At 52.8% G+C, this 24,736-nt stretch overlaps 7 protein-coding genes across 7 annotated transcripts; 1 reads left to right on the forward strand and 6 right to left on the reverse strand.

Annotated features, from left to right (window-relative positions):
* Window positions 1-119: 119 nt before the first annotated feature.
* J4E90_007316 (uncharacterized protein) lies at window positions 120-1,560 on the reverse strand (the record flags this gene model as incomplete). Its single annotated transcript, XM_051436856.1, has 2 exons — window positions 120-1,224; window positions 1,304-1,560. The coding sequence occupies 2 exons, from the start codon at window positions 1,558-1,560 to the stop codon at window positions 120-122; spliced, it is 1,362 nt and encodes a 453-aa protein (XP_051289602.1).
* A 1,095-nt stretch (window positions 1,561-2,655) lies between these two features.
* Window positions 2,656-4,469, reverse strand: J4E90_007317 (uncharacterized protein; the record flags this gene model as incomplete). Its single annotated transcript, XM_051436857.1, has 3 exons — window positions 2,656-3,902; window positions 3,967-4,166; window positions 4,222-4,469. 3 exons carry the CDS (start codon window positions 4,467-4,469, stop codon window positions 2,656-2,658), a joined length of 1,695 nt encoding a protein of 564 aa, XP_051289603.1.
* A 1,263-nt stretch (window positions 4,470-5,732) lies between these two features.
* Window positions 5,733-7,172, forward strand: J4E90_007318 (uncharacterized protein; the record flags this gene model as incomplete). Its single annotated transcript, XM_051436858.1, has 4 exons — window positions 5,733-5,783; window positions 5,832-5,967; window positions 6,019-6,820; window positions 6,872-7,172. The coding sequence occupies 4 exons, from the start codon at window positions 5,733-5,735 to the stop codon at window positions 7,170-7,172; spliced, it is 1,290 nt and encodes a 429-aa protein (XP_051289604.1).
* Window positions 7,173-15,789: 8,617 nt separating this feature from the next.
* Window positions 15,790-18,156, reverse strand: J4E90_007319 (uncharacterized protein; the record flags this gene model as incomplete). The annotated part of the gene is made up of 4 exons (XM_051436859.1): window positions 15,790-15,871; window positions 15,945-16,842; window positions 16,916-17,552; window positions 17,641-18,156. The coding sequence occupies 4 exons, from the start codon at window positions 18,154-18,156 to the stop codon at window positions 15,790-15,792; spliced, it is 2,133 nt and encodes a 710-aa protein (XP_051289605.1).
* A 523-nt stretch (window positions 18,157-18,679) lies between these two features.
* Window positions 18,680-20,854, reverse strand: J4E90_007320 (uncharacterized protein; the record flags this gene model as incomplete). The annotated part of the gene is made up of 1 exon (XM_051436860.1): window positions 18,680-20,854. One exon carries the CDS (start codon window positions 20,852-20,854, stop codon window positions 18,680-18,682), a length of 2,175 nt encoding a protein of 724 aa, XP_051289606.1.
* Window positions 20,855-21,191: 337 nt separating this feature from the next.
* Window positions 21,192-22,453, reverse strand: J4E90_007321 (uncharacterized protein; the record flags this gene model as incomplete). Its single annotated transcript, XM_051436861.1, has 2 exons — window positions 21,192-22,013; window positions 22,097-22,453. The coding sequence occupies 2 exons, from the start codon at window positions 22,451-22,453 to the stop codon at window positions 21,192-21,194; spliced, it is 1,179 nt and encodes a 392-aa protein (XP_051289607.1).
* Window positions 22,454-22,673: 220 nt separating this feature from the next.
* On the reverse strand, window positions 22,674-24,589 carry J4E90_007322 (uncharacterized protein; the record flags this gene model as incomplete). Its single annotated transcript, XM_051436862.1, has 3 exons — window positions 22,674-23,772; window positions 23,825-24,113; window positions 24,175-24,589. 3 exons carry the CDS (start codon window positions 24,587-24,589, stop codon window positions 22,674-22,676), a joined length of 1,803 nt encoding a protein of 600 aa, XP_051289608.1.
* Between the last annotated feature and the right edge of the window lie 147 nt (window positions 24,590-24,736).

A 24,736-nucleotide genomic window follows, 5' to 3' on the forward strand; every position in this document is an offset into this window, starting at 1 on the left:
ATCTTCTACTTTGCCCAACTATAACTCAGTGTAGTCTGTAGACCTGTTCAGGTTATCCGTAGTATAACATGGGCTGTTGGTCCTGGGGCGATTTCGCAGGCAACGATGATGCAGCGCTGCTAAGCTCCGGGTACGTCGTCGTTGACAGCTTCGTCGGAAGTGGGAGGCTGACTGACTGTGGTGGGGGTATCTTGTCGGGCAGCTTCTTCGTCGGCCGGGACGACTTGGATGTTGGAGCCGGCGAAGTCGTAGAATTCATTTTGGTCCGCGGGAAATGCTCCTGCCACTTCTGGAGGGTTCATGTCGCTTGGTATATCACGGGTAATCTGAATTTCTCCGTTTGCATCGAGAATGATCCTTGCGTCATGGACTGCTGCTCCAGCTGACAAGAAGTCATCGACAGCGGGTCCATGTGCTGCGTCTATGTTGTCGTCGCCGCGCTCCTCATCGTCTTCACCGTTGTTTTCCCCTTCCTCATCACCATCCTCACCATTATCTTGCGGGTGTGGAGTCGGAGGCGGAGGATGAGGATTGAACTGATCGAACAAAATGCCCTGGTTTTCGAACAACTCGATGCGATGCTGATCCAAAGCGTCTTCGCGGGGCCCATGAGGAAGCATATTGACAATAGCGCGTTGGTCGGGAGTCAGATGTTGCAGGACTTCCCACTCAGGATCATTTCGCGCATCACCTTCTTCCTCGTCATCTTCATCGTCATCGTCATCGTCAGCCTGACGCTGCGCCTCGTCTAGTGCACGAGCACGCAGAATTTCTTGACGACGAGTGAGACCTTCACGACTGAGGCCACTATCACGGTGGAAGCCGTCCTGGTTATATCCTTCTTCATCGTACTCCGCGGGTCCGTATTGTGGGCAGCCGTGCATTCCAGGCCAGTTCTCGCCGCAGATGTAACAGAATGAGTTGCCGCACTCGCAGGTAATATGATTGCATGCCTCGGCCAACTCCACGGTTGCGCCACAAACGAAGCACTCTTGGTAACCCTTCTCGTTCGCAGTCTGCTTGAACTTCTTGTCGTCTTCGTTCTGGTCGCACTTGTGGTTCTGGGTTCCTTGGTCGAGCAACGTCCTGCACTTGACACAAGTCAACTTTCCGCACTCTTCGGCCTCGCAGATGGCATATGTGATTTTCGTTTCGGGGTCTTCGACGTGGGCTCCGGGGGGTAGAAATTTCGCGCAAGCTGGGTTTGCGCAGTATGTTCGAAATCTGTTCAAGTGTTAGCTCAATTTGAATCTGTCGCTCGCACGTCGACCTGATCAGCTTTTCTTTTTCTTTTAGGACTTACTTTGCCAGGATTGTGTACTCGCCGTGCTGTTTCACCTGGTACGCCCAAGAAATCTCCCACGGCAGATAGTCCTCATAGTCGTCTAACACAAACATAACATCGCAGCACTGCGGCGGGTATAGACTCTCGTTGTTTGTCGCATTCTCGAAAAAGCTAGCGAGATCGTCGGCGCAGACCAAATGGCGGCGGCATGGAGCTTCGATAAGTAGTTCGCTTTCGCTCTCCTCTGTGCCGCAGATTACACAGCTCTTAGACATGATGGCTCTTGTGGGTAGAGTATGGTGTGAGTTCCTATCAGTTGGAGAGGGCTGCGAAGGTGATCGTTCGTGGGTAAGGTCGAGCGCCGTGGTGGAGTGGTAGAGTGAGTTCGGTACCGGGGGCGAAATAGTTCAGGCGTGTGGAGATTGTGTAGAATCAAGGCAACACGTGGTGTGCGAGGCGAGTGACTAATTCACAAGGGTAGGATTTGCGCCAAAGTTGAAGTGAATGCCGACAGACTTGGACCCGGCTAGCTAGCCCTGAATGCAGTGTGAAGGAAGCCTTGTACCTCTTCACATGTCTTGATAACACAACGACCGATCAGTCCGATCGCAGTTAATGACCGTTGATTTGAAGACAGACGGCATCCACAAAATGGCGAAAAAACCCGGTTCCTTTATTGCTGTATGATATACGAGAGAAAGATGACGCGACAAAACTTGCGCAAAAGGGAAGCAAAATATAAGTTGATGAATACTAGCTGAGATACCAAATAAAAAGACAGCAGCTCACTCAGAAGACATAGGAGGGAGGTGCATCACGATATCAACGCTCGAGATGCCCATAGCGGGAAAGAGTTAGATTGTGTAGCTGCAGGCAGCCATCGGCCGGGCGCAAGAGTCGACTCGCAAAGCCATGTGTGCAGCCTGGCAGAGACCCACACAGTGCGATGGCTTATATTCAGGCAGATTCTATATAGGGAACGATGAAGAGTCCGGAGTGGCATCAGGAATGTGTGGTCAATGAAGGGTCCAGAAATCATGACGCGACGTCACATGGAGCTTTAGCCGGCCGGCCTGATCGTGCACGGGCGCACAACATCGGATCGAGAGACAGCGATGCCCTTACCTGTCTCCTTCCAATGCACGACACATCTACGCCACATCCTGTCTCGCTCAATCGCAACATTTGTTGAGTTGCCACATCTAAATCCGGCTAAAAGCCCCCCCTCGCATCAATCGCTCTGGTCTTTGGTAACATCGCTGAACGGATCGATGAGTGGAGGGATTTGGAAAAAGTTCATAAGCTCTTGATTTGGGTGAAGCCCAGGATAATAAGTGGTATGTACAAGAATATTAAACTACACGACTCTTCTACGCACGGCACATACGTCCGTCTTTGCTGACCTTCCAGGCCTCACTACCAACACCCTTGAGGATGTAGAGAACATCCTTAGGATCGTACTTCTTCTTGATGTCCTTCAGCTTATCATAGTTCTTGCCAAAGAAGGTCTCTTTCCAGTTCGGCTGCTGGAAATCTGCCTCATTCAGATATGAGCCACTTCCCGGGGTAATGGCTTCAATCTTGGGCATGAGCTCGTTGGTCATCTTCTGCTGAGCTGCCTCCATGGTGGCCCAAGGAGCGGTGGAATCCCAGTTTGTGATAAGCTGCAGCTGAATCATGGCGTCTCTCCATGCGGGTAGTACGCCATTGTCGGCGACTCCAGCGGGCTTCTTGTAGTTTGCTGAGCTACCAGCAAGCAAGACGCCTTCTGCGGCAAGCTCTTGGTAGACCTTGACAAGGTCGGCGGTCTTGTTCTCGACCACAGTTCGTGGAATGAGACGGCCACCAAACTGGTATCGGTTGACTTCGTATGCGCCGCGTGGAAGAGGGCCCATGTAGCGATCGAAGTGGTCGCGGTAAGACAGCTCGCTGTAGACGATTGGGGGCGTGATACCGAGATCTGTAAGAGCTTTGGCATAAGGCGCAAGCACAACGTCCTTGACGTAGGCAGCTGTTGAGTCCCAGACGGTGACGGGCTTGATCACAATGTACTGAGTGCTGACCAAGAAGACGACCATAGCACCAGCGTCGATCATCGCCGGCAAGAGCTCAATCAGCTTGGCAGTCGCTGCGGCGTACTTCTCGGGGGTGGTGGACGAGGCGAGAAGCTGCATAGCAGCACCACCAACCTGCTTGGCCGGGTATGCTCGCACAGTCAATGAGAGGACGATAGCATATGTGCCACCACCACCTCCGCTGAGAGCCCAGTAAAGGTCGGCGTTCTCGGTTGCTGAAGCAGTGAGCATCTTGCCCTCAGCAGTCACGACCTCGAAGGACAAGGTCTGATCAGCAGCAAGCCCGAACTCAGTGCTGAGCACCGAGTGTCCACCACCTTGGGTAAACCCTCCTGCTAGACCAACAGTAGCGCATTCACCAGACACAACACTCATGCCTTGCTTGTGCACTGCCTCGAGCAACTCGTTGCCCATCACTCCAGCGCCAACAGTGACCGACGGGCCAGTGTAGTGCTCATCGGACCAGTCGCCGAAGGCGATGTTCTTGAGACTTTGGGTCCAGATGGCTAGAGCGCCGGCTCCAGTAGATCTTCCAAGGAAATCTAAAGATGAGTGTACGAAGTCAGTATTTGTCTCACATACAGTTCGTACATGGATATGACTAACCATGCCCAGTGTTGCGTACAACAACACGAATCTTCTGGGCTTTGGCGAACTCAAGAGCAGATACGACGTCCTCCGCCTCGGTAGCTTTGACAGAGTACGAAACGTAGTTGCCCAGAGTGCACGGGATGCTCCTATCGGAGAATGGATCGCAGCTCTGATTGGCAAAGTACGACTGCATGATCGAGTGGGAGGATGGGGTGCTGCCAAGAGTATTAGAGTTCTACGCCAACATGTAAACGGAGCTCTTGCACTTACTGTGTCAGCGGGTTGAGCCATGATGACTTCAATGCGTCGCAAGCGTCGGCATCATATGTCGGGTCGTGACACGGGGAGCCAATTGGGACAGTAGCTACGAGCTTCCCGTTCACGGTCGAGTTCAGTGTCGACCACGCGTTATCGGATGGCCAGTCGGCATCGCTTGGCAGACGGTAACAATTCTGGGCGCTTCCAAAGCGAGCAAGGAGTAGGGCTCCAAAGAGCGGAGCGTTGTCGATGAGCCTCATCTTGTCTTGAAAGTGATTGATGGGAGTGATGAATACCAAGAGCCTTGTCCCGACCCTCATATATAGCCATTGTTCCCCTTACTATCGTTTTCGCATTGCCACATGCTATTCTTCTCATCTCGGAGACCATCTCAAAGCAGAAAACTTAGAATATGTCTGCTTCCTCTGTAGGCTACAGCGCCGACAGTGCCCACTTGAGACATTGTGCCACATGCCGATATCAATGCAAGGAATAGCCATGCACTGGGCTGGAAGCCGGCGAAAACCTCGTGCGGGAATCGATGGCCGCACGCGAGGATGACTTACTGCAGGGCAGAGTGGGCCAACCGATGAATGGGGGATTCGCCGGGTGGCCTAACGCTTGGGGGTGGACCCTCAACGACGGATTGCTCGCTAGGATTGAGATTCATGAAACCGTAGGATTCGTCCTCAGGCGACACAGTGTGGCGCCAGGAACCGGCGGGCGTGCAGATCTTGGCGGGCGTTCGTCGTCTTGGTACGTTCGGAAAGAACCTCATTTCGGCAGCCGTGCAGCGAACGAGATGTCTAGGTGCGCACTGAGCAGCTGTTATCGCTCCACGTGCTCGCCCGCCCCCAGGCCTCTGCCATTGCGCCATGCTCATCATCGCCCTTTCTGTCACATACTCGAAAGTCTAAAATCATCCTCCGTTGGCCATGGATGGTGGACGTTGTTGTTCAGGTTTTACCGTGGTTTTCGGTTGGCGTTTGTGGCGTTCGCAAGCCCATGACACACCGGACCGCACCCCACATCACGCTGCACCGGCCTGAACAAGGCAAGACCCCTTTCTGGATGACATGCCGCCATCTCTGAAGGATGCTAGGTTCCGACCGTATATGCGCCAGCACTTCTTAACAAAGTTTGCGCTATTGGAATGCCATGGTCGGGAGGTAGGCTTCTGCAGTCGGCACTTCATACCAATGACGGCAGCCACCATGGTAGCTACGACTCGTGGGTTTCAGTCCTGGACCTTACAAGAGACGCACTATAAACCGCACGAGGGATCCCTGCGTTCATCATATTCGAGGATCACCTTCCGTTTAGAGGCGGAAGATAAATGGTGGAACCTGTCCCGCTGTCGCTTTACTTGAGACCTCCGCGATATCCTACGCACCCGTTACAAACTCGGGGGTCCGCCCATCTGTCTTCAACATTCGGATTGTCTTGCGCAAACGTGGCGTGAGAGCATCGACATGGCCTCTTTCATTCGTACATGCATGCTGTTGTGGCTCGTTACCATCTCCATGGTACATGCAGCACAGCAGCCTGCCCTGTCAAAGCTTCCCGCATGTGCTGTAAGTACCTTGCAGCCCAACTTCTTAACATTTCGCTCACCCTTGCAGCAACTGTGCCTCTTGAACGCTTTCGGTACGAACACCTGTTCTCCAACAGATCAAGCATGTATTTGCACGAACGATGTCTTCCAAAATAACGTAACGCTGTGTGTGAGCGCCAGCTGCACCATCCCTGAAGCTCTAGGTACTTGCACCTATCCCGACGGAAGAGAACAAGAGGCTGACGAACATGAAGTTACGCGCAACATCAGCCTGACCACCTGCGGAGCCCCGGTACGGGATCGCGGACAAAGCTATGTGCTGCTGTCAAACGTCATGGTATGCATAGCTGCAGCCTTCGTTGCGATGCGTTTCACCTTCAAGGGCACCGTGTCGAGGATGGACTTTGGCTACGACGACTGGTGCGTGCTGGCGACACTCATAGCCGCTATACCCAGTGCCGTCATCACTGTTTTTGGCACTGTGAAGAATGGACTTGGCCAAGATCTCTGGACCCTGACACCGACGGAGATCACTCAGATGCTGCAATATTTCTACATTATGGCCTGGCTCTACTTCACGCAGCTTATGCTGTTGAAACTCACGCTACTGTTCTTCTACATCCGCGTGTTCCCCAGCAAAGGCGTTCAACGACTACTATGGGGTACAATCGTCTTCACCATACTCTGGGGTGTCGCCTTCATCATCGTCGCGATATTTCAATGCCAGCCCATCCAGTACTTCTGGACAAAATGGGATGGTATGCACGAAGGTACTTGTCTCGAAATCAACGCCATCACTGCATCGAACGCGGCCATATCCATCGCCTTGGACTTCTGGATCCTGGGTGTACCTCTTTGGCAGCTTTGGGGCTTGAAGCTACACTGGAAGAAGAAGGTCGGTGTAGCGCTTATGTTCTGCGTTGGTACCTTCGTCACCGTCGTCAGCATTCTGCGTTTACAAGCCTTGGTTCACTTTGCCGCTTCCTCGAACGTGAGCTGGGAGTTTTACGACGTCTCAATGTGGAGCACGATTGAAATCTGTGTCGGCATCATGTGGTAAGTTCTATACTCGTACTCATATATCGCATCCATTAATGTTCCTACCAGCGCCTGCCTCCCGACCCTCCGTCTTCTCCTGGTCAGACTCTTCCCCATTTTGGGCGGCTCATCGGCACGCAGCCGTCAATACTACAACTACGGCAGCAACAACGAACTCAGGAACGTCAGTCAAAAGCACAAGTCGTACAACTTGAACACGGCTATATCGAGCCCTCGTTCAGAGTCGTTCGATACGAAAGTGGAAGATGGCATCAGAGTCAAGACCTCGTATCACGTGAAGCACAGCCATAGTCAAGGAGACACAGATGAGGCTAGTTTGGTTAGCTATGAGGGAAAACGGAGGCCATAGTTTTGCATCCGATATAGTAATGATCATGAGTATTTCGCACTACCTCACGTTCCCCGCATGAACACATGCTACCTAGGTACTTTGACGACTGCGTCTGCCGGTGCTGAAACCTCCTCGAGACGAACCTTACCTTCAAACAGCCACTTGCCAAACGTAACTTTCCACACGCCTGGTAACTGCCGTGATCGACAGGTGCTGAAGCACCCACCTCTCGCGATTTCGGTTGACCCATCAAAGGGTAACGCAGATCACCGGAGTATCACCGACATCCTCGTGGAAGATCACACTAGTTCCACGTGTCGGCGATCTCTGTACGCGATTGCGACAAGGTCTAAACAGCGAACGGTCGGTGGCCTTATTCATTGCACCATCTAAGTATCACGATAATTTCCATCACGGCGAGAGGTTCCGTAAATGGCGTCTCTCAGGCATCCCTTCAAGTGCTGCCGTCCCCACAACACGAATCATCCCGTATCCGCAATGATGGCAAACCCGGCCGAGCTGCGACGAGCTTTCGCGGTGGAATAAGACCGACGAGTCGTAAGTCTGCGATAGTTTGTGGTACGGCAGAGCTACGGGTCCGATGTGGGCCCGATCTCTGGGTACCTAGGTAGCCGATTGTCGGCTGTGCGCAGATGGAGGCTGTTAGCAACGACTACTTACTGCTAGCGATGGCACTTGTCTTCTGGAAGAAAGACTAGTCGAGGAGAGGATTACTCGAATTTAGCCTGGTTCATTTTCAACGTACACCACCGTATCGGCCGACTTACCAAGTTTTGTGGCTGGTGGCACGTGCCCTGTAATTACGTTGCAGTGGCTGAAGTGGCCTTGGTGATGTCGCATTCAACGAGCAAGGCGCTTGCCGACGTTGCGCTCACAATTTCGGATCGAATGAAGACTTTGCGCTGCGAAAGCTGGAAACACGAAGATGCAAAACCCGGTCTCTGGCGTACCTAGTGCCGGGTGAGGATGTCGTCATCAACATCGCAGCGGTGATTGTGCAATGCATTGCGTCTTTGAATAACGCCGAAAGTTTGCGCGCACGCATGCATGTCCTCAACCCGCACATCTAGCAATTGCGACTTGTCACGATGTGTCGGGCGATCAAGTGTGATAGCCTCACGCGTAGGTCCAACTCATGCACTACCTAGGTAAGTGTCTGGAGTAACACGTTTCACGTGTCAACCAAACTTCATAACGCAGCTAAAGAACTTACAGGGAACTGCCGAAAGCATGTATCCCATGTCGGTATTACAGCGAGCCTAGAAGGAAGATCTTATCGGCTCCTACTTAGTGCGGCTCCCGCTCTCACATGACCTTGGGATTAAGAAATTGACTTTAACGACTGCCCCTCGACGCAGATCTCGCGGTATACGAACGCGACACTTTAGTAAAATCCTCAAAACTGAGCCCATACTACCATTTGCAAATTCTGAAGGCAGCGCTAACAACCGAGCGCCAGCAGTACTGGCATATATCTTATGGTGCAGTATACGAAGATCAGCGATGATGTAGAAGGAGTGCACAGCACCAGACAACGTGCAGGAAAGAAGTGACAAGAACTCAGAAAAGGAGCAGGCTGAGGGTACTTGGAAGAAACGCCGCACCTCGAACGGGATTTTTCACCAGCCGGTAGAGAGGCTTCATCTCAGAGAGAAAACTCGCTTTCGCGATACTGATGTTTTCAGAACGTTGTCGCCGTCGTCGCGACCCAGCTGCTGAACTTCATCGCATACTCTTAAGTCACTGCGAACCCGCAATATTCAGCTACGGCGTTCAGTAAAGTGAAAAGAATGTTGCAAAGCTGCGCTTTAGATATCCTTGTAATTACATAACATCTGCGGGGACAGTGAGCACCACAAACACGCTCACCTCACGTTTGCGTCTAGCCGTGTGCCGCTTTAGGCAGGTCTACTCTTCTCACTTTCATCGCAAAAAGTCATTTCCTTGCTGCTTTCCACTGTATTACCTTTCTACCCTTGGTATACAGCCCATTATACGCTCGCATCCAGCAACATGGCTCCATTGCGCACGCCATCACAGGAAGAATCGTTATCTACGGCGGGTTCTTCTCTTACTGTCCGTCATGGGGTGCAGTCCACTCGTCCAACAGCCATCGCTCATGAACTCGTATGCATATCTTGCACGATCAGTTGTTATCAAAAGTTGCTAATGCTGCGCAGAACAAAACCTACTCGGATATTCGCGCCACTGCCGCCGTTTACAGTGGGCATATCTCAAAGATGCAGGTCCAAATGAAAGAACTCGCAGTTGAACACAGCAGACTGTTCGAGGAGAAGGACGCAACTATCGCAGGTCTAGAGCTTGAAGTCCACGAACTGAAAAGCCAGAACAAGGATCTCTCATGCAGTCTGAACAAAGAGGCCAACACTCGAAAAGTGGCGGTCGCAGGTATCGAAACTCTCACAAAACAGCATGAAATTTAAGGCAAGAATGTCATGACGCTCAGCAGTAGGGTTGCCGAGCTCGGGAATGAGTTGGCTCAAGAGAAAGCCAAGCATACCGCAGAGAAAGGCGCGAACGAGAAGTTGCGTAGTATCACGGAAAAGTGCGCCGAGATTGCAAGGCTTGTGGGGCAACACCTGTAAATGGAAATCTACCCGTGTTTGGGGAATGGCTGGATGGACAAAAGCGAGTTGCGAATCACAGAACCTGATGATGAGTACAAGGGTATGGCTTCAGGTGGCCTCGGGCAGATTGCAATCTTAGGTATACGAGGTACCGTTGGTGTATAGCTTGAAGCTCCAATTTCACCTTCACTTTTGCCTCCGCCATCATACCGCCACTGCAGACCCCGTCCACTCTGTTTGCAGCATCTCAACCTAACTTCTATCTTCCACTAGAGCTGCAGCCTAAACATGATCTCTCATATCTCGTCTCCAGACAATATCGCGATCTCCCAGAAAATGTCGAATCAACACTCGCTCTCGCATGCGCAATGGTAACGACAAGACAAAACGAGCGCGGCCGCAATCCATCTTTTCGAGAACTGTTCCCCCGTCGCGATATCCGCCCACGTACGCCGACAAGCACAGTGAGTGAATGTGACGAAGACTCATGAATCATACTGATAAGCCACAAGCCGCGTTCTACAGCGCACGCTGCTGCCGCAAGATCGTCACTCACCGCGTTGATCAAAGATCTAAGGGCGCAGGAGCGACAGACTCTCAGTCTAAACAGCGCGCTTGATGCAGAGCGTGCGGAACATGAGAAGCATGTGGAAGACCTAGAAACAACTCACGCGAAAGAGCTCGCGACCGTTCACGAGAATCACGATCACCAGCTTGCGCAGATCGAATTGCGACACAGTGAAGAGCTCACGCGCGTCAAGTTGTGGTGTGTGATGAACCAGCCAAAGCCAAACGAGTTATCGCGGGTTCTCGAAAGGCAGCGGAGGTCAACATTGGAAGCCGAAGTGGAGAAGACGAAAGAAGAGGCGAAGATGAGAGCTCTTTGGCAAGAAACTAGAATCCAGGAACTGGAGCGCGAAAACGACCATGTCAAGCATCAATTGACAAACTCGCAGAGGGATTCACAATGGAAGAACTGGATGAAGACGATAATGTCATAATGCCTGCCCGTCCTCCCGGCGAGTGCCGACTCAAACCCCCGAAGGGGTGAGTCAAGGTCTCAAACCGGGAGGACTAAGACAAGAGTAAAAAGCTAGCTACAAGAAAGGAAACGTATACAAAACAAAGTACAACAAAAAACGATGCAGCGAATGCAGACCCATGGGTATCGTCGCGATAAACACCAAATCAAAACCAAAGCCAACACAAAAACTCCAATGCTCAGAACCGTGATGAGAGCCAAAATAAACGCCCAGTACCCAAGATGCATCTTCCCATGCTCTCGAGTTGTCGCTGAAAAACCAAATGCGCAACACCGTGTCGTGTGGAATCGTAAAGGCGAAGTCGTGTCTTTTTCTTCCTTCCCTTCTAGTCGATAGAGTGTTCTAGAATTATACCGCAATGAAGGACAAGTCGTCGTAATCCTCGGAGAGCATGGACAGGTGGACGAAGTCCTCCTCGGCTTGCTCCAAAGCCACCTTATGACTATGTGCGCGCTCCTCCCAGCCTAGGCTGATGCCACTGAGTTCGATAGCCGACATCTTAGGTCGGCCAGTACCATGTGCGTTCGAGATTTGATATGTTGGGTTCTCCTCGAGCACTGGGCTTGATGGCTCAAAAACGAGGAATTCATCATCGTCATCGAGGTAAAGCCTCTCATAAAATTTCCTCCAATTTCTGTCGACATGCTTGTAGGTGTCCAGACTGATCAACGTCTGGCGCACATTCCATTTGAATGCCCAGCTGTTTTCGCGCTTGCGCAGCCAATGGTTCTCATTGTCGAGGGCTTCGAGCATAGTCCTGAGCTTGCTGGGATGAGCGAGCGGGTCATCCTCTTCCCGAGGCTGCTCGACTGGAGCGGCAATGGTCTCCATGGCGTGTCCTGCGTCGTTTTGCGCATGCTCGTCGGCATTGGCCAGGCGCTGTCTCAAAACCTCAATCTCCATCATCTGGGATCGATTCAGAGCCTGAAGATCCATGATCTTATCATGACGTGTCGTGAGCTCTTCTTGGAGAGCCTCGAGACCTTCGGTCTTACTGGTAGCGTCCTTGATCTTAGCCATCAAGTGCTCAATCTCCAGTTCTTTCGTGGCGATGACTTGCTCTCGCTCGTGAATCTTCAAAACGGTGGCACGATGCTCGACGGTAAGAGTTTGTAACTGGCGCACAGCCTCGTCATCCTTCTTCCGTCCCGCCTCAACCTCCTTCGCCTTCTGAGCCCAGGGCGTAGGTCCGTGCTCGATCTCGATGGCTTTTGATAGTATGCCGGCTTGGTCGGCCCAGGAATTCAGATGGTGAGTGATGGTGTTCAGGTGGGCAAACATGAAAGCATAATTCTGATCGACATCGAGATTATCGATGTTGTCTTTGATCGCGCGGAGCTCAAGAGCAGGGATTGGCTCGGTGTCGGATAGGCTGGTGCACTTCGCAACCTCCTCGATCAGACTGCGAACGAAAGCGGCAAGGGTTCCAGCAGCCGATGCCAGCTTTTCGTCGTATCTGAAAGCGTCCTCGAAATCAGATGGTTGTTCCGGATACATATGATCCTGAACCAGAGCCTTCAGAGTCCGCTGCAACCTGGCCGCAGCCGTGGATGTAGCCTGCAAAGTATCGACTGGCTCGTTGAAATGAATGAGCATTTTTGCGCACTCTTCGCGTATGCTCTCGGGCACTTTCTCTAGGACAAAGTGTGCCAGATCGTAGATGTAAAGGATGTAGTTTATCCTCGCGTGGAGCGAAGTCGCTATGGAGAGGAATTCTCCCTCTGGTCGTGCAGCAAGGACCTCTTGGTGGCCTGACAGAATTGCTTCATGTGTCTTGGTCGATCGCTCCAGGGACCCAGCAAATTCTTCAAAGTTGAGTGTGTCTGCTTTGAGAGCGTTGAGGCCTTGATCAAGAACCTGCTCTACCGAGATCAATTCCTGGTATGTCGGGCCAAAATTGGCGAACTCAGGAAGAGATAAACCACGAATGGCAGACCAAAGACGGTTGCTGCCGTCTTTCAGAACCTCCAGGTGAACAATGGACTCTTCACAGACGAGTCTGGAGACGGCATCGTCCAATCGACCGCCATTGCTCATGTGACGACAGGTGCTCCTCAACACATTGACAAGCAGCTTGGATTTCCCAGCGATTCTTTCTGTTGCGAGATAGGCTTGGAGAGACTCGCTCCGAGTGAACTCCTTGGACTCTGTCTCGTTCCAAATCTCGAGCTTTTCAGCAAGCTGATCTGCCTTGAGCGATACCAGCGAAGATTCGATCTCTCGTGTGGTCGACAACACAGTGGCTGCACGAAGTTGGCGGTTAAGGTCCATCACTTCGTTGAAGCGACCGGTGGTATCCTTAACTTGGGCTTCCGTCATAGTCTTGGAAGACTCAGCGTCGGCCATCTTGGTTTGTAGGTCCATGACGAGGTCTCGGAATTTGGAGATCAAAGACTCTTGGTCGGCGATGATGTTAGTCTGTTCGGTAATCTGGCGTACCTGCTCAGCGAGCTCGTTGTTCTTAGCGTCAAGCTCTGCAAGCATGTCCTCTTCTTGCTCAAGGTGTTGAGCTTCTAGCTCGTCGTTGAGTTCCCGTAGGTTCTCAAGATCTTGTACGACCAGATCCTGCTCCGCGATTCTATCTTGGAGATTCTGGTTCTGTTGGGTCAACTCCTCGACCATCTCCTCCCATTCATTGGCGGCATCCAACTGTTGCTTGAGATGGTCCACAAGGTTTTCGGAGACAGAGAGACGTTCTTGTAGATTGGCGTTGTCTTGTCGGTAGTACTCAAGCTGTGAGACGTCGCCCTCGAGCCCGAGAATGTGTGCCTTGAAGTCTTGTTCCCGCTCCTCTGTCATCTCTTTCAGAGTGATCAACGCCTGTCGCATGCGATCATTCTCGTGTTGGAGACGGTAGTATCCAGCCTCTTGCTTCTGATCCTCTGACATTTCTGTTGTGAAGAGGTCGGCCTCATCGCGAAGAATGTCCAGCTCCAGCGTCTGCTCTTCCAGGCGCTTGCGCAACGACCCGATCTCTGCCTCGGCTTGATCCGCCCTCTCCTCGGCCATCTCCTTGTCCACCAAGGCATCCTCCAAGTCCACCTCGTGGTCCTGGTGTGATCTGTTGAGAGCCTGTTGTTCCAATTGAAGTGTGTTGACACGGTCTTTTAATTCCTGAATCTCGGTATATTGAGCTTGACACTTGTTCTGAAGCCGCTGGATGATGCCGCTGTAGCGCTCTTTCTCGTCGCGAACCTGAGCATACTCTCTCAGGCGCTCTTGGTCTTCCGCGTGTTGCTTCTCGAGATGCCTGATCTTGGTGTGCAGATTGTCGACGTTGTTATCCCGACTTGCTTTGCCAGCATTGCTTGTGACTGAAGATGCAAGACTCGGTCTTGAGGTTGATGGTGTAGGACGAGAGGGTTCGGGACGAGAAGGTTCTGGGCGGGAGGATTCGGGTCGAGAGAATGGGGCGCGAGATGATTCAGCGGCAGAGTTGCTTGACGTGCTCGCCACGCTGGCCTTGCGGACTGGGCCACGCGAAGGCGGTTGTGATGCCGAGGGAGCTGCGACTGACTGCCGCTTGCTCAATGTGGTTGTCCTTGTAGTGGTTGTAGGCTTAGGGGCAACCACGCTTGATGGGCGGGCTCTGGGTGTGGTGGGTGGTGCCTTTGTTTTGGAGACCGCTCGTGGAGTAGGAGGAGCCGGTGCGGGGGCTGCCTCAGAGAGGATGCTGACAATGCTAGTGTCGCGGATGAACAGCCCGTGGAGAGGTGCGCAAGTGAAGTAACGCTCTCCGCGTACGGAACCATCGTTCTTGCCATCAGCAGTTGGGAGTTCTATTCCCACAAATCGCCCCTCTGAGACGTGAATGGGGCCTAGGTAGCGGACGATGCCGTCTACACCGCCAGAAGTCTCGACCGTCTGGCCGAGCTTGAGATTGAGGGTAGTCATGGCTACTGGAGACTACCCAGGAGCAATGCTGAGAGTGTGGAGAGAAGCAGTGGCAGACAGCGTGGTGACTGAGTGCAGTGTGGTTACCTGACGCGACGCGTCGAGAAGCAGCTGCGCGTGAGGGGGAGAGCAATTGCGAACAATTGACTCAGCTGAAGTGTGAAGAGTGCAGAGCAGAAGAAGAAGCAGATACGCAACAATGCAGTAGCAGCGGCTTGAGAGTGTTGTGGTTGTGGAAAGTGGCATGGGGCAGCTGCAGAAAGTGTGGTGTACAGGTGAGAAGGGAGGAGCGAGGTGGCCGGCTTTTACGTGAGGGCTGGCTTGGCGCGGCGATGGCTCGGATCAAGGCGCTAAACCTCGGACGCGTCTCGGATGAGCTGCTGTTCGCGCTAATGGACCCTGACCCACGGGAGCACCCGACGCTAGCCCATCTGAGCGCGTTCGAGCGCGCTCAACCGCGACTTTCGTTTTAACATGACGCCCATGAGGCCATCTGCGCTCTTTCCCAGCCACCACATACACAGATGTGGTAAGCCTTGAGGCAGTTTCCTGCCGGACATCCGCAACCACGCCCCCCTCGACGCGTCTGAGATTTGCTACCGCGTACATTCCGTGCCATGCCTCTTGCGATGTGTAGTATATGATGATGCTGTCTATGAGAGTTGTTCCTCTCATATTTGATGTTCCGCTATGATCATACCGCCACCTGTTTACTGTCTTCTCTGAGTGTTCATGCGCGTCGTGCGCCCACATGTGCAAGATGCCTTCTAGATGCGCGCGCTGCATCACTCTCAAGCTACTGCTGCCGCCTTCTGCCTCAACATCGCAGATGCAAAGCCCTTAGTATCCTGCATGCCACCGCCATGCGTGCATTATTTGCATATATATGCATCCGTACCTGATCAGCATTAGCTGTGTGTATGCATTATCTTGTTTCATATCACGCGGTGAGCTTACGAGGCTATGCCCTCTCGTTGCAGTGCGCGATTTCATACATTCCATGCAAGATATAATATAACTACGCATAGATCCGCGGCTACCACATGCCAGCGCCCATTAAACTTGTCCGACCACTTTCATCCACATCCGTTACCGCGAAGCTTCCAACTCCCTGATCCTTTGCTCAATGTCCGGAACAGCTCTGAGCTGCAGGTCGATGTCTTCCTTCTCACTACCAAAATGTTAGCGCACATTCTCGCATACTCCAAAAAGCTCACAAACACCCCAAATGGAAACGAACTTACTCTTCAAGTACCGCCCTCCTCTCCGCATCCAAACCTCCAAAATAGAATCCACCTTGGCCGTCAAACTGCAAAATCCTAGTATGATACCTCCAAAGACTTCTCCGATGACTGACTGTCATGAGCGTTATACCCAGTCTCTTCGCCTCCTCATACATCACCCTTTCTACCTCTAGTGTAACAGAGCTCGTGCATTCGTCCAGGATAGCGTACCGGGGTTTATGGTAGAAAAGCCGCGCCATGGCGACGCGTTGCTGGAGACCACCGGAAAGCACGTCTTCCCATTGTGCTTCAGCGTCGAAGCCGCCGGGGCGGTCGATGAGAGATTCTAGGTTCAGAGTCTCGAGGATCGAAAGGATGTCGTTGTCGGTAATGGATTTGGAGTGCATGTCGTGTAGCGAGTCTGGGTATATAATCTGTTGGCGTAGCGTTCCGCGCGAGAGGTATGGACGTTGCGGGATGTAGAAGATGTCTTCGAATGGTGGCTTCCGTACTTTGCCGCCGTATACGGGCCATAGGCCGCCTAGGATGCGGAACAGACTGCTTTTTCCGCAGCCGTTGGGTCCCACGATAAGGAGATGGTCTCCTGGCTTCACGCTGAAGGAGAGCTTGCGCACGAGTACATCGCCGTTTGGAGATACTATAGGCACGTCGATGAACTCTATGTCTGTGCCTTCGGTTACGGTGCCGCGACCGCGTAGAACGGATGCGTTCTCCTCGGTGTCGGCGGAAGAAACGAGCTTCTTCTCGAAATGACCAGCTTGTATGTCGTCGATCACGTCGAGGAGGGTTGACACACGCGAAGTGTAGCCGGCGAGTTCGGTGATCTCCTTGTACGAGAACATGACGCGACCGAAAGCGTCGCTAGACATGAGGAGCATTCGCCGGTTGGTGACGAAGCCTGTTGTAGTAACACTTGTCAGTAATCGTCCTCCTCGCAAATAAAACAAGCACTGCGGATTTTGAGTACTCACTTTCCGTCCGGTCTCCCATGGTCATGCCGCCTGTGCCTGGAACCTTGAAGAACACTGGCACACTGCATAGCAGCAATCCCAGCGCACCCCAAAAGTACTTTATAACAAAGTCCTCCATGACTCCGTGGTAGAATCTCCTCCTCAGTATGCGATTGACATGCTTGATCAGCGTGAAGTACCCCTTATCCAAGGTGTCCTTCTCTGCCTCATGTCCTGCGTACAGTGCCACCTCCTCGCTCCAATCGATCAACCTGGAGTGCTGAAACCTGAATTCGCCCTCTAACCTTGCTTCATCCGCTACGTATTTGCCAAAGGGTGGGGTAAGCGCCCTCATGACGTTGGCCGAAATCTGAACCAGCAAGCTCATGAAGAACAGCCCTTCGCCACCGACACTGCGCGAGAGTGAGTAGTTGTAGATTATGATGTCTAGTACCGGTTTCGCAAGATTTGAGTAGAGTTCGGCGAGCGAATTGGAGAACTTGGATACATCGACAGTTATGAGTTGGTCGGCGTTTGCGATGCGATCGTCAAGGGCGGAAAGCGTGTAGAAGGTCATCTGTGAGAGGTATTTGGAGTGGATATGATTCGTGAGGCGCGTGCGATATTGGAGGGAGAGTTTGCACTGGTGGTACGAGAGCTGGGTCTGTTAGCACGTCTTCGGTTCCCCGTTGGCGACTGCGGCCTCGCCGTTTCGCTCTCTGGTGGTGGGATAGGAAGTGACATACCATACTGTTCGTGAAAGTCGCTGGCACGGCCACCGCCATCCACCAGACCAGTCCCAGGAGGAACTCCCTCCCTTTCCCTCTGACAAGCGCACTAACCAGTCTTCCGTCCAACTCCGCGACGTACAAACTGATCATCGTCCTCAACACCAAAAACACACTGTGTCCGATCAAGAGTCTGAACTCTTTGCTTTTCCACCCAGGTATACATATCTTCAGCAACCTCAGCAGGTTCTTGAAGAACTCCCTATTCAGCTCTACCTTCTTCCTCCCCGTTGCTTCACCCTCGCCTGCTGTTGTCTTGTCCGCTGTTTTGGAGGCACGCCGTATTGAAGCGGCCTTCTGCTCGGCGATGGCATTCCGTATGCGGTTTATAAGGGCGACAAAGAGAGTGAGGTAGACGGCGCGCGATATGCGTGTTCGATGCTGGAGGTACAGGCGTGTGAGGTCGTTGACTATGGCTTTGGCAGACGCGCTGGTGAGGCGGTGAGAAGAGAGCGGTTTCGAAAAGACAGCCATGGCTATCGTGGACGAGGCATTGGTCTTGTGCGAAAGGTTGACACTGTGCGGAGAGCGTGGCGTAGCGGGTTGTGGTGCTCAGTACATACGCAGTGGTGTGGAACGCGTAGTCTCGTAGTTTAGCTGGTCACATGTGCCGTTGCGACAGGCTTCCAGAGTGCAATATGGCGCGCGCCGGCTGTGGTGTTTGTTAGATCAGCACGTCGCAGAAGGTGTCGCTGTGCAAGCCTCACCTGCGACATGTGAACGAATGCCTCGGCTTCCCCACAAATCGACTAACCGCATTGGGACTTAAGCTGGGGAAAGCTTTCACATGAACGAATGGAGCACATGCAATTACAATGATGGACTGGATTTTGCAGCTCATTTTGTATGCTACGAAACAAAACATCAACTTTGGTGACTTGTTCTTCAAACATAGAGCCTTCATTGAATGAGATCTAATGATCCGCAATTTTCCTAGCTAATGTACAAAACCCTTGATTCGAAAGCCCTTTGCAAACCTTGCATCACTCTAAGAGCACTACTTCGTATCCTTGAAATCTCCCGTATGCTTCTTCGCCGTCTTCTCCGCTCCATACTCTGGAGCCACCTTTCCCGGTAGACCCTTGACGAATCCACCGATGTCCAAACCCTTCATCTTTTGCTGCGTGACCTGCATCCAGCTTTGCTCTTGCTTCTTCTCGACAGCCTGCTCCAGCTCCTCTTTCTCTTTCTCCTCGTTATCTTCCCCCTTCCTACCTTCATTCTTCGCCCTCTCCTCCTCTTGCTTTTTCTTCTCCTTTGCTAGATCTGCCTCTGCACGCTCGACTTCTTCGATGTCGACGTCTTCGAAGCCGATCTTGCGAAGTATCGAACCTGTGATGAAGCGGTATTGGAGGTGACCGTCCACGATGTCGCTGACGTCAACGTTCTGAACGCCATGTACGCCGACGACGGGCTGCAGACCCGCGACGCCAAGTTGCATAGAGGATGTGCGGTAGAGGAAGCCAAGGATGTAGTCGGACTTGGAGAAGACGTTGACACAACGGCCACTCACTACAGAACGAATACGCCGCCAATCGGCAACGTCGGAAGGGCATGGAGCGCCGACGAGGACGACGTTCTCGACAAGTCCAAAAGCCTTGCGCTCAGCCAGCTTCTCAAGGCAGGAAAAGATCAGACGTGCGCCGAGAGAGTAGCCAACAAGAGTGACCGGTCGTTCGCCTTGGACTTTATTGATCAGTGCATCTGCGAGGACCTCACCAGCCTTCTCGGCGCGATATTTGGCTTTCGAAAACGGGTTGTCCAGCAAAGTCGCAATCTTCAGCAAGCCCAGTGGCCACATTGCAGCCGTCATCGCAGCGAAGACAGTCTGCTCAATGATCTTCTTCTTTGCGTAACCCCAAGCAGCACTAGTCACGAATGTCTCGAGACTGTGTCCGAGCTTGAGAAGGGCTTCAAGCTCCCAACGAAGTGCGAAGCCTTCTGTCCCTGTACTAATGTATCTCCATGGCTTTGACACCTCTTCAGGGTCGCGGAGCCAACCAGAGACGGCGATCGCGACACGTAGGCGACGAGACTCGTTGTCCTGTTTCCTCGGATCCTGATTACGATGAATGGGAATGAACGCGAAGTCCTCGACTTGTCGGGCGTAGTCGTCCATGGCTCGTCCAGTCATCTTCGCACCGTATGCACCGAACAGCCCGCCCACAAGAACGGAAGAACCAGCAAGGGTACCCAGATATCCTGCAGCTGCGGTAGCACCCAGACCGATCCCACCCATGACACTTCCAACGCCCGCGGCAAGGAGCGGTGCAGCAAGCCCACCAGTGACACCGATCAACGCGGCACCAGCAACACCAGCAAGGCCAACCTTCCATTTACGAGCATTCTGCGATTTTTCGGCCGCTTCCTTCGTCTCGGCATCAGCATTCAGTTGCTGAGATGCTGCCTCCAAAAGACCCTGAGCAACAGTCTCCTCGTCTTTCTTCAGGACGGCTCTACTCAGCCCGAGAGAACTTGTGAGGTAGAGATTCAGGACGCGAGAATGTGCCGAGTAGTGCTCCAGACTCAGAAGTATAAGCACTAGCGAATGTAGTATGAGTGCTCGCTTGCTCTCCTCTAACTGAGTGAGGGCGTTGGGAACAGGTGGATACAGTTCGTTGAACATTTTGTCCTCGTCTTCATCCTTCTCGTCGAGCTTCTTGATGCTCTTCAGACCAGTCTCAGATTTCTTCGTGATTTGTTTGACTTCCTTGCCTTCGACCTGACGTGTCTGCTCTTTGGCCTTTTCTTTCGAGTTGACTACCTCGCCGATTCTGCTGATGACGCTACCTCGCCAACCATCAAAGTACTTCAACATCTCCTGCTTCAGCTCTTGCACTTCAGGCTGTGCGAGCTCTTTCCTCGCATCTTCTTCACGTGCTTGCCTCTCTTTCTTGATCTTGTCTTCCTTGGCAACATCGACATCGTCGAGGTTGGAGGGCGCGTCTTGCAGTATTTCTTCCTCTGATTTGGCGGTCTTTGGGTCGATTGGAAATTCCTCGGCGGTATAGGTATCGACCAGGGACTGTCGCATAGATGCTGTGATAGTTGCAATCAAGAAGGTCAGATCCGCGCATTGGTCTGCGTCGAGAAGCGTGGTGAGCGATGTTTCGTCCTTGTCCTCAGACTTGGAATGACCCAAGGAGGTCAACTTAGACGCCCAACCCGACATGTTTGTGGGAAACCAGGCTTGGAAGTTGGTGTTGTGGTTGTGCAGTGGTACACCCACATGAACTCAGCAGGGTAAGGTGTCGCTGCTTGAGTATGACGTATAGTGGGGCAGGAGCTGCGAACGGTCCAGTGTCATACTACCTAGGTAACGTCGAAGATCAGCCGGAGTTCCGCTGTCTGAACTAGAGTTCCCTTGCATTACAGGCTGCTCTAGATGACCTATGTAAACATCACCTGATAGAGAAGAGCATAAACGCTCATGCGCAGCAACATCGTAAATCTGATACACACTCACATATAACGTTCATTATCCACAAATTTCCGATGCAATTACCATCTTACGAACCTACTCTACCGGTAGGTATCGGCGGCGCATTCCTACCTCCCACTGGAAAGTTCCTCGCACTCAAGAATACGCCTTTGACAGCCCTGATGTCGTTCTTCAGCACCTCAATCTGATCATTCTGTGCTGTGCCACTCTGACCAGACCAGTTATAGGTCGCTCCATAGCGGCCCATGCCAGGGTAGTATTGGTTTTGATAGTCCATCTCGGTCAGATATGAAGTCAAATCTGACACCTTCGTCCGCAATCCATCCCTTGATTTGCCGTCGTTGGTACGGTTCGTGTCGAGCTCTTCAAGATGTGATTTTATGATCTTGAGGCGGTTTTCGTGCGCTGTTACGGTGGGGTGTGGGTCTGTAGAGGTAGATGGTCGGCGGGAGAGGTTGGGAGTGGTTTGGGTGCCGTAGTCGCGATGGTAAAGCTCGGTAGGATCTGAGTCTGCCTCTGAGACATCATCTGCAGCATCTGTAACCGCCTTTACTTTGCTAGCAGGATCCACGGATACTGCCTTCTCCAGTCTTGAGTTCAGCTCCTTCAACTGTTCGTGCGTATGCGATGCAAAGTCTTGTCTTGATTCGGCGAGGGTGTGTGTCATGGGCGCAATGATCCACCTTGAAAGCCCGTATATGCTCGCCATCAAGCCTCCCGTTACATATGCGGTTGTTACGAGGCGCTGGGTGGTTATGAGTGGTGGTGGCTTTTCGGTGTTCGCAAGGAACTCTGGGTAGGTGACGATCGGGGGTATTTCGCGGGGCTGAATGATGACTTCGCGAGGCTGAGATGTGACTTCGGGTGCCTCGGTCGGCTTTGGCGGTGTCTATACGCGTCAGTGTGTTTCTTCTATGATACCGTCGATGGCCTGGGCTTCATGCGCTTCACCAGTAGGGTTTCTGCACTCACTTCTGACCACGCCCGTTCTCCCACTGCTTCGAGCTCTGTATGTGTGCTCTCTTGTGGCTCTTGGCCTAGCAGAGTCTCGATGTCCTCAGGGCGCACACCCTTTGACTGCAGGAACGCGACCTTCTTCTCTCGCGGCGCATCGCGGATTGTGTCATCTTCGAGGAAGCGCGACGCTTGATCTAGTAGTTCCGAGCTTTCTGATGGTTGCTCTTCCTTATCATCTTTCTCGACGTCGTCTTCGGTTGGTGTCGGGGCTTCGACAGCGTGTTGCGCGCGTGCTTCTTCGGGCTCCGATGACGCTGCAGCGTTACCGGCGGAGGCACGTTGCCATTCGGGTATCGCGGGCTTGTTGGCCATGTTATGTAAATTGCGGAATCGCTTTGAAATGGTATGAGATGTTATGGACGCGAGATGAAGGCAGGGGCGGTATTGAGCGTGATGATGGGTCGCCCAGGAAAGATGGCTGGACCGAGGCAAGAGCCCCAGATCCCGCCTTTCCTTTTTAGTCACGCATTGAGCATCGGCATCTTTTGAACACTCGAATCACCTCTTGATCTGCTCTCTTATATTTACATTTCTAGAAACCCGTCTCGGTGTTTCCCTCGCCCATACTCTTGCTGCCCGAGCTGCCACTCTGGATCGCTCCCAAAATGCCATCAATGTAGCCTGCGCCAGACCACTTCTGGTGTGTGAGCACATCGCAACCCAGCTCCTTCTCCCTTGCTTGTACCAGCTTGACGTACGCAAGCATACCTTCGTCCTTGAACGCCCTGCTTAATTCGCAGGTAATCGTAGCAGTAGAGTGTACTCCGGCAAGCGAGATGAGCTGGAAGACGAATCCGTGCTTCGCCAGATCCCAGACAAACGACTTGAGCGCTTCTTCGGAGAACCCTTGACCCATCCAGTTGAAGCTGGGAGAGAGGTTGTATACGAACTTCTTGTCAGGGTGAACCGCACGGATCTCGCCGGCGAACCTGGCTGCTTCTTGCACGTTTGGGTCGCCGGTCTCGACCCAGAGAAGATCTGCGTATGGAGCATATTCCTTACCGCGCTTCGTAGCGGCAGCGACGCCGGCTTGGTAGTGGTAGAAGCCCTCACGTGTACGAGGGATGTCCCAGTTGAAGTACACAGGTGTTTTGGTGTACTTCTCTGCGACTTTCCGGCGCTTGAGAAGAGAGTAGTCCGGGTTCTGCTTGGTCTCGTTGAGGTATGAATCGATGGTTGACTGAGATGCACTCTCTTTCTCGAGGTGCTGGACCACGGCCTCATCGAAGGTTACGAGCTTGTGTTTCTTCACCCACGCTGCCTCGTATTGGTCGATTTCCTTGCCTGGTGCGCCAGCTGCCTCCATGTTCTGCAGTGTTTCGGCCAGGGGCTCGGAGTCTTCTGTGACGCCCTTGATGAACTCGTGATCTCGCACATCGACCGCACTGGAGATGAGTTTGCCGCTCTCCGAATCAGTGCGCGCAATGACAAGGTTCTCGCAGCCCATCATATCCCATTGGAATCGTGCGGCTACCAGGCGGTTGATGTGGTCGCCGACTGGTACGAGAACCTTGCCTGCAAGATGTCCGCATTTCTTTCCGCCGTGGAGTTGATCTTCGAAGTGAACACCTGCGGCTCCGTTCTCAGCGAACAGCTTCGCCAGCTTGATGACTGCAGAGAGACCTCCGTGACTGTTACACGTTAGATCCTTGTTAACTTGCTTTTCCGATCGTGGAAACGTACCCAGTGTCACCATCAGCAATGATTGGCCTCATGTAGTCCAAGTAAGGTGTCTTTGCCCTCTCCTCTGCACTCATCTTCCTCCTTGCATCCCAGTTCTTGCGGTCGTGTAATTGCTGAGCCTTGAACAGCCGCTGGACTTGGTTCGGTACGGTATTATATGGGTAGTCGCCAAAATCGGCGGAGACTTCGTTCGTGGAGGTCAAGACGGAGGAGCACGCCCATCCGGAAACGTAGAGGACTTCTTGGTTCGCAGCTTGTTGGGACATTTGAATGGGGTCAATTGCGCCCACTGGAGTTTGAAAACACATGATCAGCCATTGTACTATCTATGCAGGCTAGGATAAACGCACTGGTGTGTACGGGCTCGCCCTTGGCTGCCCTCTCTTCGAGAAGGTTGAACAGCTTCCGTGCCATTAGCGAGCTGGGGTATGACTGCTGGAGCGCCCCCCGCTTGCTCACGACATCCTCCGCAGAGTAGGGGCGCTTGATGCCCTTATACCGCGGTGACGACCACCAGTCCTTGACGGCTTGTACCTGCTCCTCGAAGAGCGCATCCTCCGCCTGGCCCGCTTTCGAAGCTTCAGGGAGCAGCTGGAAGGAATCGCCAGGGAGCGCTGACGATACGGGAGGGTCTACATTCTTGAGCGTCGAGCTCGACATGCGAATTGCCGTGGTGGAGAGTGGGCGTAGGAGTTGGGGTGTTCGGCTCGCTATCCTCGACGGTCGGCTCTGGCGCGCGATGGAGCGCGATACTGTGCGTAGCATCGTGGAGGTGTATGTGTGGATGAGACTCCAGCCAGCAGAATCTCTCTGTATACCTTAGTAGGCTGGCGGCGTGGAGTCAGTTGGTAATCAGGCACGGAAAAGTATCCGTAAATCGCAGGGGATCAGGTGACGACATTCGCCACAGAC

This window comes from Alternaria incomplexa (genome assembly GCF_024043165.1).
Source record: "Alternaria incomplexa strain BMP 0042 chromosome Unknown scaffold_10, whole genome shotgun sequence".
In the NCBI taxonomy this organism is placed as follows: domain Eukaryota; kingdom Fungi; phylum Ascomycota; class Dothideomycetes; order Pleosporales; family Pleosporaceae; genus Alternaria; species Alternaria incomplexa.